At 41.1% G+C, this 20,791-nt stretch overlaps 1 protein-coding gene across 1 annotated transcript; it reads right to left on the bottom strand.

Annotated features, from left to right (window-relative positions):
* Positions 1 to 343: 343 nt before the first annotated feature.
* efcc1 (EF-hand and coiled-coil domain containing 1) lies at positions 344 to 20,740 on the bottom strand. Its single transcript, XM_069178528.1, has 8 exons — positions 17,087 to 20,740; positions 15,544 to 15,983; positions 6,384 to 6,532; positions 5,018 to 5,153; positions 3,722 to 3,878; positions 2,021 to 2,179; positions 1,344 to 1,413; positions 344 to 1,200 (listed from the first exon to the last, which is right to left on the bottom strand). The coding sequence occupies exons 1-8, from the start codon at positions 17,753 to 17,755 to the stop codon at positions 1,067 to 1,069; spliced, it is 1,914 nt and encodes a 637-aa protein (XP_069034629.1). The 5' UTR covers positions 17,756 to 20,740; the 3' UTR covers positions 344 to 1,066.
* Between the last annotated feature and the right edge of the window lie 51 nt (positions 20,741 to 20,791).

The raw sequence follows: 20,791 nt of genomic DNA, 5'->3' as shown, positions 1-20,791 counted from the left end.
CAATATAAAGACATAATACGAGACATCTGCATAGCAATGGGAATTTATGCATGTCTTCCACATAATAGCCTATATTCCCTACAGGAGGCATGTATAATGTGAAAAGTACTAGTCCTAGTGCCAGTTCTTGTGGAACTCCATGACTAACTTTGGTGTGCACTGAATATGAACAAATTGAAATGTATCTGAAAAATATGATTCATGCTGTAATGCACAGTATCATGGCCTGATTAGAGGTGAAACAATAATCCATCCGCTTGCCGATGGTCAAAAAGCTAAAAATGTCGACCAAGTGTGGGTATGCAGAAACAAATGTACTTTCCATATTTACAAATTTGCTTTTTAAAATGTATTTATTTTTTCAATTACTGGTCTAGTTGACGTGATGCATTGGCCAGTGACAAATGAGCGCCTCAACATAATGAGATACAAATTGGTTGATGGTTCCGGGATATTTTCCATCAACAGGACCTCCTGAATACGATGTGAAACAACACCGAGGCATCCCGAGGGTTGCACAGTAACACCACAGTAAACACTGGTCTCCAGAGTTGGTCAAAACAGAGGCTTCATCTCTCAATATAGTTTGCAAAGGCCTTTTTTTTTAATAACATTGCCCTTTCGACCCATTTGATGCAGGCTTGTGAACTGATAAGTGGTTTCTGTTCATTTCTATTAATTCTATCAGGGATGTTGCTCACCTGTTGACCGGCAGCTTGACTAGCTCGATCAATTTTACTAGGCACTCTACGCCCCTTTAAAATGTGAGCTCATTTCAACATTTTCACATTAAGAACTCTGTTTTGGAAAAATTCATGTTAAAAAAAATTCTTCCTGTTTCGTGAAAAGGTATGTACAATAGGCTCTTGAAAAAAAAAATGGATAAGCAAGAATACAATAATTCTAGACTAACATCCCTTTATAGATAATATGGTATGAGGAGTATATACGCTACAATATAATACACTATACACATCGATCGGCTCGACTTTTAAACACTGTTCAGCTGTCAGTGTCCTCGAGAAAGATGCTTGAGCGTTCTGGGCCCAGCAGGAGGCAGTCTTGTTTAGCAGGAGATGAGGAGGGCGTTGAGAGACTGCTGACTCGGTGTACGCTCCAAAGGTCCACCGCTAGACAGAATCTCACAAGCTGCCAGTTCATGATACAGAGCGTTGAGCACCTCCAGAATGTGGGCTTTGCCTGCGTAAAAACAGAACAGATGTCTGAGTCCCATTATATACGACATAAAGTTAATTCAATTCCCCGCCGTATGCAACAAAATTTTCATTGTCACATTTTACGGGACTTGTATTGATTTTATTGGGCATGTGAGCGCCACTAACCATGTTGCGGGTCGCTGCAGGACTCCAAAGTGCTGAGCAAGATTTTCCCAAGAGACCTCCGCGAGACATTCTGAAATGAGAAAGAGCTAATTTCAGAAGACTCTCCGAGAATTTACAGGCTTTTTGATGGACAAATGGTCTCTTTTAACCGCAAAAGCTTTCCCACATGTTCAACGATAGATATTCATTTGCTTATTGTCACTTGTAGGAATGAGCACAAAAGAATGAAAAAAAACCCAACCTTTTTATGTCTTATCTGATTGGTAAGGCATGTCTGCTGATTCAACAGGTCAAAGTGGACTCTTAATTTGAAAGTATCACTAGGTTATTGTCCATATGGAGGTTTGTCCATTAACAAGGCTAATTCAATCTTTCAGTTTGTTTTCCTTTCTGATGTCTGACCAGAAAAAGTCCTTCCAGTGCAGCGTGGGTGGATTCCTCTCAACTGCCAACCCCCAAAATGATTTGCATTATTTTGAAATTTTAGTTCACATGATGGATAACCTGCTGTTAACAGGAATTGTCATTGTGCTAAAAATCAAAACAGCATGTTTGGGCCTTTAAATGGTAAAAAAAAACAACAACGTTGAATATCCACACAAAGCCTTGATTATTCAGTTCCAAAATCGTTTTGGAATTGAACTCAACAATGCGGATAACCTGAAACTGTGACTAACCAGGTCTCGGAGCTGCTGGAGGAGCTGCAGGATGTCCACAAGCTTCTCCTCCACCAGCGACAGACGAACCCTCTCTGTCTCCAGCATCTGCAGCTCCATCTGAAGTAGCTCCGTCTCCTCGGCCTTCTGCTGCAGCTCCTGCATCAGCGAGTCCTTCATCTGGAAGACATGGCACAAAACAGTCAAAACCTAAAGGACGGGTACTTCCTTTGGCCTGGTGTATATACAGTCAGGATTCAACTTACGTTAACATCTGGTCTTTGAAAACATCAGTATAAATATAAGGGAGACTAATATTTTTCAATGAATCGTTAAATTTACACAGCAAACATGTCCTAAAACCATAGCGAGGTACTCGAGCATTATGAAGACGTCAACATTAGCCTGAAAAAGGTTTAATTTTATGTAACATGAGAAGTAAAAGACTGGTTTTGCCTCGGCAATGGAGATTTTGGGCCAGTTTAGTAATTCCCCTTAAACAGTTAAACCATGTAGTATTTAGCAGAATGTCGCTCAAATGGGAGGAAATGGTGTATTTGTTGGGGACTATTTTCAGCGGCAGATTAATACACGTTTGTGTAGCAAACAGCAGCTAGACGGTGTATTTGGCGAGTCAAAATAAACAGAGGTCATCCAGGCTTTATTGTCTTTATAACATAGCTGGGTGTCATCTGCATAGCAACATTTATTTCATTCGTCCTTTTAATGTTTGCTTACAGCATGAAACTCCATGGCTAACTTTTGTTTTGAATCATCATTAACATGAACTAACATGAATATATCTGAGTATGCATTAAAAGTATAGACCAAAACACATTAAGCAACTTGACAATATATATTCTTGAGCTGCACATAATTTGACAGGTTTGAAAAATATGTAACTTTTGAAAATGTAAACATTTCTCCTTGTAGGCCTGCTGAACATCTTAATACAAAAATAAATATACCCAGTGTAAATGCATGTCAAATGTTATGGTTAAAATTGAGTTTTAGGCCACATTTTGTAACGTTTGCCTGCCAGAAGTGTTGGAAATCCCCGCAGCGCACCTTTACGTCATAGCATATTTGAAGGACAAAGGTCTCACTCCACACATCCTGCGCATAAACAAAGCCTCACAGTCAGGACTTTGTTTGGTTTTAACTTTTCCTCTCTGAGCGCTCAGATGCTCTGGGAACGCATTACATCACAGTTCCCCTTCTGCCTGTCTTCCTGTGTTGTGAAAATACTACTCGACTGTAACTGGAGAGCTTTAATTCAGGATATTTCTTAGTGTCATGTGGCAACATGGGGGGAGTGTTTTTGGGGTCAGCTCCAGTGAGAAACAGCTGCAAACACACACACACACACACACACACACACACACACACACACACACACACACACACACACACACACACACACACACACACACAGAGGGAGGCTGTGTAGCCGATGCTGGTGGTTTGGTTAGGTGGAAGCTTCAGGATCATACCATTAGCTGTGGTTTTGCCTTTGAAGCCCTCCATTTTCATAACAACCTTCACCAGTCCTCTCTAATCTAGTTCAACACTGCGCACACAGCCACAAAATGACTCTGGATGTGGAGCGAGGCAGAACATTGTCCAGAGAGAACATTTTCATATAAATGCATCCAGCGGAACAGGACAGAGGACGCTTCTGAAGCCCACCCTGGTGTGATGGAGGTCTATGGGGGTTTGTACCTGGTCCATGTCTATCTTCGCTTGGCTTTCCTTCAGCTCCAGCTGTTTATGCAACCTGGTCACCCTTTCCAGGAGCTCCACAACAGCACTGCAGCTCTCTTTGCTTCTCGAGCTCCCGAAATTAGAAATCAGCTTCTTGAATGCCTTGTCTTCGCACCTGCTCGAGAAGAAATACCAGAAGGTATAAAGTTCATCAGGCCGAGAGCAACAGTAGCTGGCAAATTACATCACAATTGGATAAATGTTGGGGGAATGATCAGAGAAACGGTGGTTTACCGAGTGTTAGTCTTTCTTAATTTCTTCTTCGTGTCATCATTTTTTGATGTTTCCAAGTGTGCTTTGGATCAGTCATCAAAAACATGTCTCGGTTTTAGTTGTTAATCCTCCAGACTTTAAAATAAAACTACCACATTTGATGCTTTCTTTGCCTGTAGGTGTGAATCTAAAAGTGTGGTTGTCAAAGGATGAGCGGTTATGGAAATAAGATACGTTTGTCTTTTGTAGAAATTTACTTTTATTTCTGAAACTGCACCTCTATTAGTGGCAGATTCCACAGTACTCGTACAAAATTTAAATACACTTTGGCATAGAGGAACCCACACAAAATAAGAAGTTAACCTTAAAGCTACATGTACTAGTAACTTTTATGACAATAAATCAAATGAATATATGTAGGTTATTATGTAGGTTAAACCTGATTGCACCCCGGGCATGTCAATCAAGCCAGACGTGGCCCAAAGCCTACCACCACAACGCCAATCACAAAAAGGGAATTTAGCAAATAACACCGTAATGACTTGTGAAAAATAATTCACTGACTTTGTATTTCATGACATTTTTTAACAGGAGTCTATTGAAGCCAGAGGTTTTTTGGAGCCAGCCCCTAATGGCACCCAGTGGTATTGCACTTAAAGGCAATTCTACATTGGCTTCACTTTTCAGACCTAGTCTATGGTAAACAGGCAACTTGCTAAAGTGTAGCCACAGCAACTTTATAAGCGTAATAATGTCAGGAGTTCTTCTGCCCCTGAGTGGTAAAAAAAAAAAGGCTAGTATACAGTCTTTCAATTATTTATCACATACTTTATCTCGTCCCACATTCCAATTTGCTTGATTCAACATTATATGTGGAAAGTAAATGAGGCTGCGCTGCATATAAGTGCCGAAGACACTGTGGCAACCTTTTATTTCCTGTGTTCATACAAACAGCATATGGAAGTAGGCCTATATCACAAATATGTTTTGGGTTGCACAATGTAAATTTAAAGATATAGTGATGATATGGATGTGCTGTACCTTTCCCCACAGCACGACAGCCTGGTTAAGATCCTCTTCACCTCGTCCACCTGCCTCTGTTGATCCCCGGTCCACTTGTCCTCTTCTTCATCTGAGGCTGCCTGGCCCTCCACTGACCGAAACAGCTGCTCCTCCACTACACAATTAAACAAACCATCATCACTACTGGAATCATCATTATTGCAATCAGCGGGTGGTAGCCAGAGGTGTAGAATAAGAAAAAAGACTTGAGGCTGAAACAATAAACCAATTCAATAGATCAGTTGACGATTTTCTCAGTTTTTTAGTAAACTTAAAATCTATATGGTCTGGACAGTTGGCCGATTTGTACGGGCGTTAAATGTGACTTAAATGTGACAAGTGATTCTCTGATATTTGTTTAATCATACAAAATCTTTGGCAGATTCTAATTGATATTTCAAACAATTATTAGTTGCAGCTAACTGTAAAAGTGAGTTCTTGTCAGCTGGCCTTGACAAAGGTAGCCCACTGAATCCACATCTGTAACAGTTATGTTGCAACAGATATTTTTGAGCTGTACATCATTTATGGGTTTACAAGAGCGTATGGATATGCCACTTTTGGAAAAGTAAAAATGTTGCCTTGTGGGGTTCGGGATAGTCAATAGAACTATGGTTGTGTTAAACAGATACCATATGCACAGGGTCTTATTGGACTTGATGGAACTCTTCTAAAGTATGTGTACTAAATCATTCATTCTGTGGTAATTCTCCTCATCACTGGCATTCATTACAAAAGCCCCAGTTTTATTTTCTGTGTTTTACTTGACATGGAAGTTTCAGAGCTATGAATGAAAAACCTACGAGGTCATTTGACAGCACTGATTTTAAGGGTATGTTCAGAATCTTTAAAGACTCCCGTAGTTGATGAAAAACAATTCACAAGCACAAGTATGGTGCAGGAAATAAAATATGAGTTTTAATCAATTTTTAGTGGGGTAAAAACCCGTCCCTGTCATTTTGGACAACTCATCACAAAACTGAGAATGATGATGTTATCAAATGTATCAAGAAAATAATAAATGAAATGGTATGGAATTAGTGTAATTCATAGCTGCACTGTGTCAGTTTTCTGAAGTGTTTTACTATCTGAGAAATAAAACAGTTTGTGCACTAGATTATATTGTTTTGTTGTTGTTGTTGTTTTTTTTACTCCTTAAGGGTTAAAGGAGTCTTTGGGCATTCTGGAAATACCTTCAAAATCAGAGTAAGTGTTATCAAATGACCTCTTTAAAGGTTGCGTGGTATTTCTTTTTTGGAAAATCAAATGCTTAGATCTAAGACTAATGTATGAGACAAGCAATGCATGAAAAGCACAAAGTAGTGCTTATAGTCTTATGTCTTACTCTTGTCAGGTGTCGTTACAGCGCGTCCTGTCGGAGAACAGCGGTCATGTTGGGCGTCTGTGCAGCATCTCTGGCCCGGCCTGCTGCTAACGCTCAGCTGCTGCTCGGTCCTGGCACTGCTTGGGAGTTGTAGTTTGGACACTTCCGACCTAAAAGACAGCGCTGCAAGTTCAGTATAGCTGTTTGACGATAATGTTGACTGTGTTGTTCTGAGTATCTCAGGATATGTACTGACAGTGACCAAAGGGGCTAAAACAGCTCTTCAAATTTGCACAGATGAGAAAAGTTCAGTCTAAACCAATTGCCAGCATCAAAGAGAACATATCGTGTAACACAAGGGAGTGTGTATTACGCCACATACAACCGCCATGATAATTTTATAGAGGCCTGTGATGTTGTATGCCAAATCTGGGTGGGGTAATTGAAGCCAGACACTGTATCTTTAAGGCATTTTTACAGTAAAGTGGGTCAGTGGTAGAATGGTGCTATTAGTGTGCAAGACTTTTCTTGCAAGATGTGGGGCAAAAGCAAACCTTTTAAGTGCAGCAAAAAAGTTTTCTAACTTCAGTTACATGTTTTTTATCTGATGAAAAAGAATTTTATATATATATATATATATATATATATATTATGTATTCCCTTATGTCCGTGTCACATTTAAATAGTCGCTCCTGATAAAAAGCCTGAGGCTGCAGTTTGGGCGGATCAATCGTTCTGTAATGGTTTGAATTTTCTAGGTTTCTTCTGCTGTCTGCTCTTTTGTGTTGGGGGAAATCCGATAGGGGGCCTTCATAAATCACAGAATAAGTGTTTCCAGATGATGATGTCTTGCCGAAGAAAAAAAAAAGAAGAGAGAAAATCTCGAAAAGTTTTTCAGCAGCCTGAATCCTTGGAAAAAAAGAGGAAAGTCCACCAGCTCTTATATCCTGTCGGCACGAGGCAGACTATGCCGTAAGACAACATTATACTCTGTGCACTACTTCAGCTTTCTTTGTGCAAACATTGCAGAGAAACAACTGACTTCACTGAGGGTCAATAATTGCAGTATGATTTCAGGCAATCAATCAGAGAGCCATGTTTAAGTTGCAGAGGGGGCCAGGGTGGAGGAAAGAAGGAGTTAGTTCACCAGGGCCAGCAGCTGCAGTTGGACCAACATGGACGTGAACACACAAAACTTTGCTGGTTGCTGTGGAGACGCTCGACTCTGGAATGAGCTGGAAGAAGGCTTTTTCAAATGCAAGCTTCGGTGTGACTAATTGCACTTTAATTGACAGTGGTTGGAGGGAGGCCGCAGCCTGTGTCCAGTGAAAACTGTAGCAAGGCCACAGCTTCTGGATCAGGCCTTTGACACGCATTGATGTTAAATATGGCTCTGTGTCATGGGAGACATCCTCACTTTTTAGGCTAGTTAAAAAAAATGACCTTCCAACTGCCACATGAGAACTAGTAACTAGTAACTCGTGAGATTTATACTGTTTCAAGAAGGTTTCCCGTCACGTATTTTGATAATGATGAGCTACCCTGAAGTGTTTGTTGCTGACTATGGGAATTCCAACTGGATGAGTGGAGACACCCTGAATGTAGTCCAGGCAGATATTCCGGATTGTGGTTAGACTGGGGGATGCAGCAGACATAGACAAAATTTGATCAGTGCTTCATGAGAGCGGCCCAGTTCTTGCCAATGTGCCAGCACTGATGGGTCGGACCTGCCAAAACGAACTTGTCTGTTCATTTACTTATTTTGCTGACAGAGAGAGATGCGGTAAAATACACCGCAGACAGTAAATATTCATGAGTTAAAAAATAAAACATGTTCTGCATTTCTACATATTTTTCTGATAATTTCATTTGGCAGCAGACATTCTGAAATAACAGTACATGTTTTGATTTTACTTAATGTTTCCTTATACCTCAAGGACAGCAAAAGTAAAAAAAATAAATTAAAAAAAATGGCTCATCTCACCCCCCCTCCCCCTCCCCAATTTGTGTGCAAAATAAAAACAACTTAAACAGTACTTATCCATCCATTATCTATACCCACTTTATCCTGAACAGGGTCACGGGGGGGGGGGGGGGCTGGAGCCTATCCCAGCTCACTTTGGACAAAGGCAGGGTTCACCCTGGACAGGTTGCCAAGTCTATCACAGGGCAACACAGAGACAGATGGAAACAAAGACCATTCACACCTTAGAGCAATTTGTAGAACCACCGATTAACCTGAGGTGCATGTTTTTGGATGGTGGGAGGAAGCCTTAGTACCCAGAGAGAACCCATGCAGGCACAGGGAGAACATGCAAACTCTACACAGAAAGGCCCCATGCCCGGATTCAAACCCGGAACATTTTTGCTGTGAGGCAACAATGCTCACCACTACACCACTGTGCCACCCGCAGCACTTATCATCATTTTTATATGAAAAGAGTCAGAACGACAAATGCCACAGAAAATTCTCAAGAGCCTTTTAGCATCTTTCAGCTGTTTGTTTTGGTTCCGTAGCCCACAACGTTACTGCTGTTGTTCTGTGAATTAAATGTTGTTGCCGGTTGTTTCAGCAGAAAACTGATAAACCCAGTCCGTATTACTTTCCCAGAACTAAACAACAGAAAGTGCACAGAATTTGGCAGCTCAAGAGTTAGTTATTTTTCTCTGACACAAAAAAGCATCTTAAAGCTCAATCAATCAATCAATAATCAATATTTTGTATTGCAAATGGCAACCTTCGGGCTAAAAAAGGAAGCCGATGCAGACGTGCCAAAAACTGCAGTTCGCCGACTGGCCACTTGAGGCTGGCTCTGAAAGCGAGTCAAACCCTTATTTCCCAGGGGAGAATAAAAACAAATTAATTAATTAACGGTGGGGCAAATTTTACAGGTGGGTACCACCACGGTTGGCTAGTTGCCAACATGTTCCAGCCGTAGACTATCAATGAGAGCCATCCAGACAAAGACTCCTCTCCACTGGCTTCAGGCCTCATTCAGCCCACCGCAGCTCTGTCAATGCACCACCTCTTTGCCCATTTTTGAAGTAGCCGGTAGTTAAGCGGAGTCGTGCACTGCCAAGATGGCAACAGTCGAAGTCATCCACACTAAGCTTCCAAAACACTTTTCAGGGAAGCTATGGGTGACATCACGGAGCCTACTTCCATCTTTTTATATTGTTGTTAGGCATCTATTGAATAAAACATTACACTTTTCAGGCCTGTGGGTCGTTTAGAACAGTGATCATTTCTCCCCTTTCAAAATAAAAAGAACACAGACACCAACTTTTTGGCCATGATATAAATCAGATGGAGAATCAAGGCACAGATTAGACGTACAGATCTGCAGGAAACTTAAAAACAGACCTCATTTTTTTTTTGGAGGAAGTAGCACACAAGTAGATTAAATAGATAGGTTATACAATTTAAGATCTCTTTTCACTCTCTTTTATCATATTCCTGTATCAAAGGAACTTTTCATATGATCTCTGGCCAAAATTAAATTAAGACTTGGCATGAGCACAGAATAACAAAAAAGTCTGAATTGAATAAAGGAAATTAAAGGAGGAAAGGAAATGTGCCAAACCTACTTCACCTCATAATTTTTAGATTATATTATTGGTTTGACATCTAAGATCTTGACAGTGAAAATACTCTGGTGGTATAGTTATAGAAGCCTTTTTTGAGCCGTTATAATGTAGCCTAATTATCACTGTTTTCCTAAAGACACAAACAGAAATAGACGTGAAGACTGCTATGTGCTATGTCAAGGCATGTCTAATTAATAGGATGCTGTATTCTATTAGTAAAACTTACAAGCCATGCTTTAGGCTTGTGGGGGGTAGTCCAGCTGTTTGTTGTTAGAGCCAGGACACCCAGAGTCCTCTCTGTGTTTATCACAGTGTGGCACTTAAGTGAACTTTCCATCAACACCCCCTCCCCTCCCCATCAGCGTTTCCCCCTCCTCCTATCCCACAAGAGCAGTTTCCTCTTTCAGGTGTCATCGGTCAATGACAGTCTCCTTTCTCTGCAAAGGTTATAAATGTGGTCATGCTGTAAACCTGAGCTTGAACTTGAAGTTCGCCGCTTGTCGGTGCCCTGCAGCAAGACAAGAGGTCTTGTTTACATAGCTGACGGTTATTAATCAAGCGCTCTTGGATCACACTCGTACAATGCAGCGGTTCCTCGGATACAGATAAAGCAGCTTCGTGGACGTGATTATTGTTTAGCACTAGCTGAGGACTTAATCCAAAAACCAATTCATGTAACACTTACAGACGGTGGTTAAGCCTTCCCTTGCAAGCAAAGTGCAAAGAAACCCCCAAAGTCAAACAAACAAGGGTATTAAAAGTGGAGAGAAATATAGCGGGGAGAAAACGAGGGTGGGTGGTATAAGTTTATAAGATATTTTGTGTGTGACGTATTTCTGCTGATGTCAGCATACCTCAAAACCAGAGAGAGGGAGAGCGGGGCAGCAGTTCAATGTGAATATGAGCCCAGTTGGCAGTGTGGGTTTTTGAAGGCCGTTCAAGAACAACAGAAAGGCAGCAGCAGCAGCAGAATGCCACGGGTCCCAGACGTCCCTTGAGTGTGTCCTTTCCCCATTATTTAAAGGGTAGGAATGCCATGGCAGCACCTGCTCCACACAATGCTGCAGCTCTTGCGCCGAGGCAGATAAATGGTCTGCTAGACCCTCCTCTCCCCTCTGCTTTCAGGCACCATGCAGGGAGCATGAAAAGGCCGGGAGATTATGCCTCCCATGGGGCCTGCCTTCAGAGGGCTAGGGGTTAGAGGCATACAGAGAAGAAGTCTGCAGGCATGCCTTTAAAATGCAAAGTTTTAAACTTGCACACGTTGGATACATGTGCTTGGGTATGCTCTCCAGACATCCCCGGACTTTATAAAGTAAGACACCTAGAATCAAGGGGATAATAACTGAAGAAGTTCTAGAAGAAACAAAGTGCACTTTTATTGAAGGATTTCTGATTTCCGCTCTGTGTTTTTTTTTTTTTTTTTGGGGGGGGGGGCACAAAAAGAAGGTGCGGATGAATGCAGCAATTCATCTCTCGCCTGGCACAACATGTCTGTCATTTCATAAACAAACAGTTGAGTGTTTGCTTCTTCCTCCAGATGGTAGTTTTTCCTCCCCCTCATCTCTTTTTGTTCCTCCCGCTGTTCTCACTTGCTATTGTCTCATCCCTGTGGCCCACAGAGCTCTATAGTCTACAGTGACTGATTTAGATCCCCTTTAACGTCTGGAGCTAAAAAGGAAAACAGAACATAAAAGGAACCGTGTCAGATGATCACAGCTACATAAGACTTTCCTGTGCTGATTTACTTCCGTTGAAGGTGTGGCTCCCATCTGGCTCTCTGCATCTTCTGTTCTCACATTCAATCCAAAGAAATCACAGACATGTTATGCAACAACACCCACACAGCTTAAGTTTAATACCGATGATCACATCTTTTTTGAAACGGACCTCTGCTGGCATGTTGATGGAATGTTTAAGGGGATTTCCTTGATGAACAAATTTAACATTACCGAAAGCTAAAAAAAAACAGAAAAGTCAATCCAGACTAAAATCACATAGGAAAGTACCGTATTTCTGGAAAAATGCTTAATGGCTTCATTGCAAAGAGTTCGACTGAGGAGACTGGTACAACTCTCATGAAGGCATGCAAAGTTACCGAGAAAGGTTGGTTACCCAGCTTGGCATAACATATCGACCAGAATCAGGGGGGAACAGCTAGCTTTCTCTGTGCAAAGGTAAAAACAAAAAAAAAACCTCACTAATTATTACAGACATTTTGTGCAGATTAAGCAAACAAGATTTAATGTGTGGCTTTGCTACTTTAGGGGAGTTCCAGATTCCCTCTGTTTGCACCCCTTGTGCTGCATTAACACACAGTAAAGTTCAAAGGTCACAGATGTTTTTCAGTTCTGTATTTAATTTGATTTCAAGTCAAATAAGTTTGTGAAACCATTTAAGTCACGCTAGTTGCATAAATGATAGACAGTAAATCTCCCCGGAGCAGCATATTTCTACAAGAAAACTGCACCATATGCAACTAATTTAGCCTTAATCTCATAGATATGTTTAAAAACAGTTTTACATTGGAAGAAAAGAATTTCACCAAAATATTCACTTGTATCTTCACTTGATTAATAGTGGGTTTGCTTGCATTGACCGCGTGTATAAATGCATGGATATCAAAAGACGCTTCATGTTAGTTTAGACTATGGAAAGATATTCAACATGTTCAGTACTGTAAAATAGTACAGTCAGATAACTTTTCCCCTGTGAAATATTATCTCCAGTGGCTTGGTTTTGGCATTTCTTTAATTAACAAATAACAGGAGCTCAGAAGTTGTTATTCTCTACTATTTCAACTGGCCAGAATCCTGCTGCAATAAGGTAGCGACATAGATGCATCTCAACATGTATGCTATTGTTGTTGTTTTTTTAAACTCCCAAGAGATAGAAAGAATAATATCAGCCTTCTCATCTAACGTTTGGCAAGAAAGCAAATAAGTGTGTTTCCCAAAGTGCTGAACTATTTCTTTAAATGTTCCGGGTAGAAAAGTGAGTTGCTATCCTGTTGGGTCATGGCTCACACTAGAGGCCTTCACCATCTTACAGATGCTTATCTATTGTCTTTTTCCACTTATATTATCACTGAACTATCACTGTTGAATCAACAGGAGTAGCAGTGCCAGTTCTCACCCACCCTGCAACCTGTAACTAAGGATCTCTGAGATCCAGCAGCATCTGAGTTAATCTCATTACTTGTCACAGCAGTTTAGAATTAAGCCGCAGGGATAAAGTTACGGTCGATCATTTCAACAAATCCCTTGACATACCGCTGCATCGCTAAACTCCTATATGCACATCATACAGTTGACGCTGAGACAGCACGTTGAAAGAGTAATGACTTCCTTCTAAGGTAACTCAGAGTCACACTATTTTAGAGCAAGACTTAAGAGGGGGTAAAAAGCTAGTGCATCAACTCTCACCTAGCACCTTCCCCTCTAACAGTGTCATTGAGTGGGCTGTGATTTAGCAAGCTTTGAGGGTTTCTGTGGGAGTATTCATGGGGCTTGGTTGCTAAGATCCATAGGACGGGGGTGCCTATGTGGTATTGTTCATTTGGGAGCAGTGAAAGAAGTGAGCGGAGATTGATGAGAACATTCAGTCTGTTGAGGTCCTCACTCAGTGGAGCGCTCTCTTGCCTTTGTGGTGTTGAATTATTTGCCACTAGGGCATCAATGGAGGGGCAGTGAAAAGACTGAAACACAGTCTGGATAGATTATTGGAGTTAAGGGCTAAAAAACTGTTATTGCTAAATGAGTTTTTGGAGAATCACCTATATGCAGGTTGTATTGAGGAATTTTCTGGTTGTCCATAATTGACTTTTAGACTCCAAATTACGCAGACGCTATAAGCATTTAGAGACATCTGCTATCTAAGAAAGCCAGACTTGCAGACACTGATTATATGGTTGAAGCACACACAACAGACACAGAGATAAACATTGAACCGATGGCTTTGTACTTTAAAAGTCCAATTACACCCTTACTTCCACCAAAATGAAGGGTTCCCAACAGTAGCGGAGCTCAAGCAGGACCGGTCTGCCACACACGAAGCTATTTCAATAAACTAAAACACAACAAGGATGAAAATTGGAATAGTTAAACCACATCAAGCCTTCATAAATAGCATGGCAGAGCTTTCCAGGCATGAGGCCAGAGGTAAACAGAGTCATTTTATTCTACTGTTGGGGGAATTATAATTCATTATGGTTGATTCTAACCACAAAAGCCCCCCGCTTACCATAACCTTCCAAAACAAGCCCTTGTTTCTCATGACATGGTTAACGGCCAAACACTTGTTTTGCTCAGAGTTTCCCAGATGATTGGACCTTTTTCAACCAGTGCGATGACTTCACTATTATCGTTGGCCTTTTCTTCCAGTATGTCTTAAACAAGAAAACCTTTATACCTGTACACAATGGTGACACTTCCTCAATCTCTCTCCAAAAATTCAGTTTCTTGTTCAAATGGTAGTGTCAGAGACAACTTATCAATGAAATTAAAGGTCCAGAAGGGATGGAAGCGGTTGAAAATGATCAAGAGTGAGAAGGAAAGCTTGACAAAAGTTCCAATCTTGCCTACTTTCACGCCCCCAAACACTGGGGTAATTGCTGCATAAAGCCGCACGAGACTGTTGGATTATTGGTTTTGGAAAGTTACAAAATGATCGTACACGGTTCCAGTTAAGCTGTTGAAAAAGGCATTTACAGCATGTAAGTTTCTAGCTGTTGTCTTGTTATTGTTGTTTCTGGTCGCAATAGGGATTTTAAAAATAATACGTAGATAGCAGCAGGGGAGGAAAACGTATTGAAATAGTCAGCCATTGGTAGGTTTAGAGCAACATTCTACATCCAGAGTCAGACCACAGCAAGCAAACACAGATGCAAACAGGGCAAGATTGATTTAACACAATGTTCAAACAAAATGGCAATTCAGTCAAGATGGTTTAATGGCTGCCTAGGAAGCAGTCTTAACAAAACTCTGAGCTGTAGCAATACTGTACTAAACATTAGGTCCCATAGGTCACATGTTTCTGGTGTTGTTGTTGTTTAGGTGACTTGATAACCAATACAAAGTTATGTTTGTGGTTTTAAGTATCAAAAAACATCTCAATATAGTTTAACATCACCTCCTTTGCTTCTGTCTGCTCTACGGGTTGTTTTATGTCTATGTCTTTAAGACACACTAAAATAAATGACCCTCTCTTCTGATTGGCTGACTCTTTTCTGAGTGACACACGCCCAGACCAATCACAGGTGTGGTGGCCTGCTATCACCACGATGGAATGACTGTTCTGTCTTTTCTTTCGGATAAAAGGTTGGACAATGGGCTGTGCTGAGGGTGGACATATGACATAAGTGTGAGTTTGTGACATCACAAACTTACAAAAGTCAAAAAAGGCACAGCTGCTGAATACAGGCTGTATGGCTTTTTCTTTGGAATGAGCGTTTTGACACTTTCAAAGTTGTAATATTACACCCAGACTTATTTTATAATCCAAATCTTAATTTATACAACATGGGACCTTTTAAAAAGCAGTGTTTGTTGATGCTAACATACTACATGTGAATGGGAGATCCATGTATTTTTACCTGTAGTAGAGGAGCTCTGATTCCAGCTGGACGATGTGTCTCTGCAGCGCTGGCACATGGCTGGCCTTGGTTTCCAGTTCCTTCACTTTACCTAGTCCACTGAGCAGCGCCTGCCTGGCCTCCTCCACCTTCCTCCTCATGCCCACCTGTTCCCTTTTCAGAACCCGGTTGCAGTCCTCCACTGCAGCCACAGTCTCTTTAGAGTTCCACAGTTCCTGCTCCAGTCTCTGATTACACAGCATGGCTTCCTCCACCTGCCGGTCTCTTGAGCTACGCAGCAGTTCTATCTCATTGATAATGCTCTGTAGGCTCTTCAGGTTGCTGTAGGTGCTGCTTTTCATGCTGGTGTTGTCTGTACTTTTCTGGGTAGCTTGTTTCTGGCTGGCAACAAAACATCCTTCTTCTGGTTTGTGTTTGGAGTGGCTTTTCCACAGTCCCACCTGAAGAGGAGAGGAACGGGTGACCTGAGGGAGCTATTCAAGATATTGTCTAATAAATAAAATATTAATAAGTTAAATCCTTTGATAGAATTTGTAGTTTGTAGAAGTTCTAACCAATAGCTTCATTAATAGGTTACTTAGAAGTCAATAAAAATAACAACTTCTGGGTCATCACGCAGTGAAAAATATGTCTTGCTGGTGAGTCAGTTTTGTGACTCGATTGTAAACTCTTACACTAAGACATCCAATCAGCAGTTATAAGTCATTAGTCAAGGATATTGGAATTCTAAGTTTCTAACAGACCATTAATTCCTCTACTGTTAATGTTAATAAAATCATAAAAAAAAAAACGGTCACAGGTTTGGGTATACAAATTCAAATAGTGCACCCTTTCTTAATTGTTAATAAGGGTTGGTGTTGTTTGACCCTGGTGGATTAACCTGCTGAGAGGCGTCCCATGACCTCCACCTGCCGTATAAATATATACTCTGCCAAGTTCCCATTAACCCCTTTGCAGCTTGGCCACCTAAGCTGAAACAATACCTAATATGTTTTACTTGGTGCAATAGTCTTACTTAAGGTTCCCAGAGGGCCCCTCCACACCACAGCGCTAGATAATTAACTAATAATGCATGACTCAACTTCTATATTATTGAGTAAATAGGCTAGTTAACATTTAAAGAAAATGCCAAAAACAGTGAAAGGCAATGAATCTGTAGCTTTTAGGGTTCTTCGGGGTCAGGGGCTCCTGGGCAGATGCCCATGGTTGCCTGGGTGGTTCTATCTCAGAAACTGGTAGCTATCTCTTTGGAAGCGTGAACAAAAGGTTTGTAACTTGTCAGTAATGGCTTTATTAATGTTTATAGATCATTCCTTATTATTTTAGGGGCCTATATGTCAGTCATTAGTATCAACTTCTAGGTGCTGGTGGCAGGGGTTGGGGGCCCCCATCCCTTTAAGGTTTGTGAGAGGAGCCCCTGTTCCTTAACACAAGGACTGCTATTGTGCATTTTCAGAGGCTTCTGTGATACGACTGAATGCTATTACTATCAAGCTACATAAATGAATGGACAGAATCATATTCAAAACTTCAGTGCGCTCACCTGCAGAGCCAAACAGCGGGCATCACTGCTCTGAAGTGCGGCTCGCATGTCCTCGATCAGCTCCCTCAAACTTGCATTTTCGTCTTCCAGTTTGGCTAGCCGGTCCTCTGCCTCCTCCAGGGCCACGATCTCCTCGTAGCACTCCCTGGTGCAGGAGCCGAGCCTGCAGCCGGAGGCGTGCCGTCCCTCCGGGGAGGGAGAAGAGCCACCGCTCACCCCCACCGACAGCAGCCTCTCTCGCCGCTTCAGAGGGCTCCTCAGGCGGATCTGAGTCTCTATGTGCTCGCTGTCCTTCCCGACCAGCAGCCGGCCGTTCTCATACTGACACCCCGCCTTGGTGCTGAAGTATCCGCACAGTTTAGCGTGAAAGTGTCTGAAGGTGATCTCGCCGTCTAAAACACCGGCGCATTCTGTGTCCTCCGAGTCTTTGTTCAGACCTAAAACTTCACACAAGATGTTAAAGTCCTCCACGGGGATTTTGCCTCCCCCTTGATAGTCCATATGATGGAAAATCTCCTGAAGATATTGATCCAACCCGGTGGCCAAAACTATAATTTCGTTCTCCACTCCCCGGTCCAGTCCGTAATGGTAAGCCAGAGTGCTGACTATCCATTGTGTCCTGCGCGCTGGTCGGCTGTATGGATCAATGGAGTCTATTGCATCCATCATTTCTATAGAGCAACATCATATTTACACAAAGTGAAAAGAGTTACTTTGTTCCTTCTTGCAGCATCCCGTGTGTGTTTCTGTTCTGGCCCTGAGCACAAACCTGGAGCAGACTGGCGGGGCTGAAATGAGGCGTGTGTTCAGACAGAGCAGATTTGAATTTAGCTCTGCCCCCAAAATCCACAAGCAGGGGTCCCAACCAGGAGTAACCTACATGTAGGCCTACTATAAGAGTCTGCCGTTTGCACGGGCTGCCATAATTGCCACCAGGTGTATAAACTTTGGTCGTTCACTTGGGTTAGACCTTGTTAAGACGTAAGATGCCCAAGAGACTAATAGGCCAGTGCCGGAGAGGTAGACTATGTTGAGGAATTTGAGCAGCAGGGACTTTTTGTAGGGTAAAACGCATGCTTGCGGGACAGGTTTAGCGAAAGTTAAACCTTGCTTTGTTCATCCTCTTCTGTTTCATTAAAGCTCATTCAAGCTTTTGCACGTGATCTTCATCTATGGTCCACTTGTCACTCTTTCAGATATCCTGTTCTGTTTTATACAGTAGTTTTTGCAGTTAGTCTTTATCTGAAATGCTGACATAAATCCACATCTTGCATGCAAGCTTGTTGATCATCAGTCTTCCTATAGGCGTAAAATACAATGCTAAAGCTTTGGACCTATTCACTGAAGCATTTTTTTCTTAATTTGCACTATCTTTGACGATGTAAATAATATCTGAAGACATCAAATATTAAATAACACATAGGGTTTCATGTATTCATCAAATATGTTAAAATCCCCTAAAATTGAACCAATAAAAATGCATGTCTTTTTGTCAAAATTTCACACGAACATAACGAACGTATGAAACCCCGATTGTCTGAACATGTGTTTCTTGAGACCGTCGTTGCTGTTCCACAGCTGAACTGTTGACTTCTTATTCGGCCCATGACGTGTGGCATGTAAAAACAACACATGGACATGTTAACAAGGTTGAAATCTTGGACTTTCATTGCAGGCGGTCTTTCAAAAAAATCACATATGTTCTGTCATCTCATATTTATGTTCCGTATGTCCTGTAATCTCACATTTTAGATTCCTCAAGAGTAGCCACAGTTTGCACACTATTGGCAAATAATTAACCAGCCTCATCCATGGGAATTAATGCATTCTCGTCTTTGTGAAGAATCTAAAAGCCCACATCAAAGTTTTGCTCAGGGGCCTCTTAAAATAGTAATAGGGAGATGCAGAAAACAGAGAACATCTATGGAAATGATACGCTATCGTGTATTCATTTAGCCTATTTGTAACTAGGCAATCAATTTACCATTACAAATGATATAACTCGCACTTGCATTTTACTCAGTTCTGATGTTTTTTTTTTTTTTTTTTTTTTTCATTTAATAAACTGATGTGATCTGCTTATTGTTTTTTGTTGTTGTTGTTGTTGTTGTTGTTTTTTTATCAGTCCATATGCAGTAGTAAGGCTAAAAGTCGCATTTAGAGATTTTCATGTCCATAAATCGTTTTGACAAAAACAAAACAAACGAGCTTCCGTCTGTTTTTTTTTTTTTTTTTTTTTTTTCGTTTGGATTCCGACAGTTCCAGCCGGAACTGGGGAGGGGGAGGTTGCCATGGCGACGCGTTGCAACTTATTAAAATCATATAGGTTGACGTTTATGTGACAGCCTGACTTACTTCAGCCCTCCTCTACGGCACGTACTTCCAGTTAAGTTGAAGGGATTTTTTTTATTATTTTACCTGAGGTAAGTTTGACCGACGCATGCAACTCTTCCAAGGCGAATTTCAGCTGTGTTGGCGTTAAATGAAGGTAGTTAGGACACCCAGCAGGAGCCGAAGTGGACCGAAGAGGAACATAAACGGTAACGTGTGCTACCAATTCATTATTAATGCCTATTTATGACAACACATGACGTTATTTATATATATAAAAAAAATTGCAAGGTATTCAGGCCCATAAATGTGTCAAAGTTAAAGTATTAACTGCTGAAAGCCTTAACAATACACTGGAGTACTACTGCACCGAAGTACAAGTGACAGTCCTGCATTTAAAACCCCTTAAGTACAAGTATGTAAGTATTATACATGTAGCCTCCTTAAAGTAGCCTATCAAAAGTAAAAGTGATCATTGTGCAGTAAAATGCTCCCTTTGTATGATGCTTTTGGATTCATAGCTTCATTAATCCGTATTGCATATAAGGGTTTATAAGGTAGTAGTTAAGAACATGTAGAAAATATAGTTAAATTTGCTCCCCCTAAAAATCTAAATAGACTGGAAGTCAAAAGAAAATTAGGCAGAGATTATATTTTTGTTTTGTACATGTGTTTTTTTTTGTTTTTTTTTAAATCCTTCTTTTTGCACGATGACTACTTGTATATCCAAATGTTCTCCCACCTGGATGTAATTGCTTTGAAATAAAAGATAAGAGTTAAAGAAAAAAAATATATATAGCCTATATGTTGTATATTTTAAATATGAAAATATCCGAGACCCTCAATCTAAACTATTTACAGAACTACTTACATCTTTACTTAATAAGCGTTGCATGTCACAAATGTGCTACTGTGAGGCCCTAATGATCAACCTTGGGCTCGATGGGTAAGAGACACTGAGGAGAATTTTGAAATACAATAAAACTCCTTGTCCAGGCCAGAGTGAGATTTGAAAAACTGCAGCAAAACAAAACTAAATTCTTTCTGTTAAATCAAAACTTCAGAGAATAAACTCTTAAAACAAAGAGTAAATAGACAGTGACGTCGTTCTTACACTTTTCACCTGCATCTCCTCCTAAATTTGAAGCAGCTGAAACGAAGCGCAACAAAAGCTGCGTCCATGATAATCACAGATTGCCGGGCGGCCACTTTGGTGAACGTGACGAGCTCGGCAATCTTCCAGAAATGGAGCCGTCGTGTTTTTGCAACGGATACACCACATCCTGACAATTATTTTGTACTTTTAGCTTCCGAGACATGAAATAGCACTGAAGCATGAAAATACCCCCCCCCCCCCGCTCCCCCTGCTGTGTT

This window comes from Embiotoca jacksoni, unplaced genomic scaffold, assembly GCF_022577435.1.
Source record: "Embiotoca jacksoni isolate LCO1_2020_lvr unplaced genomic scaffold, fEmbJac1.0.p SCAF_1, whole genome shotgun sequence".
In the NCBI taxonomy this organism is placed as follows: domain Eukaryota; kingdom Metazoa; phylum Chordata; class Actinopteri; family Embiotocidae; genus Embiotoca; species Embiotoca jacksoni.
The sequence above is the reverse complement of the archived record's forward strand: the minus strand, read 5'-3'. Positions and strand labels throughout refer to the sequence as shown.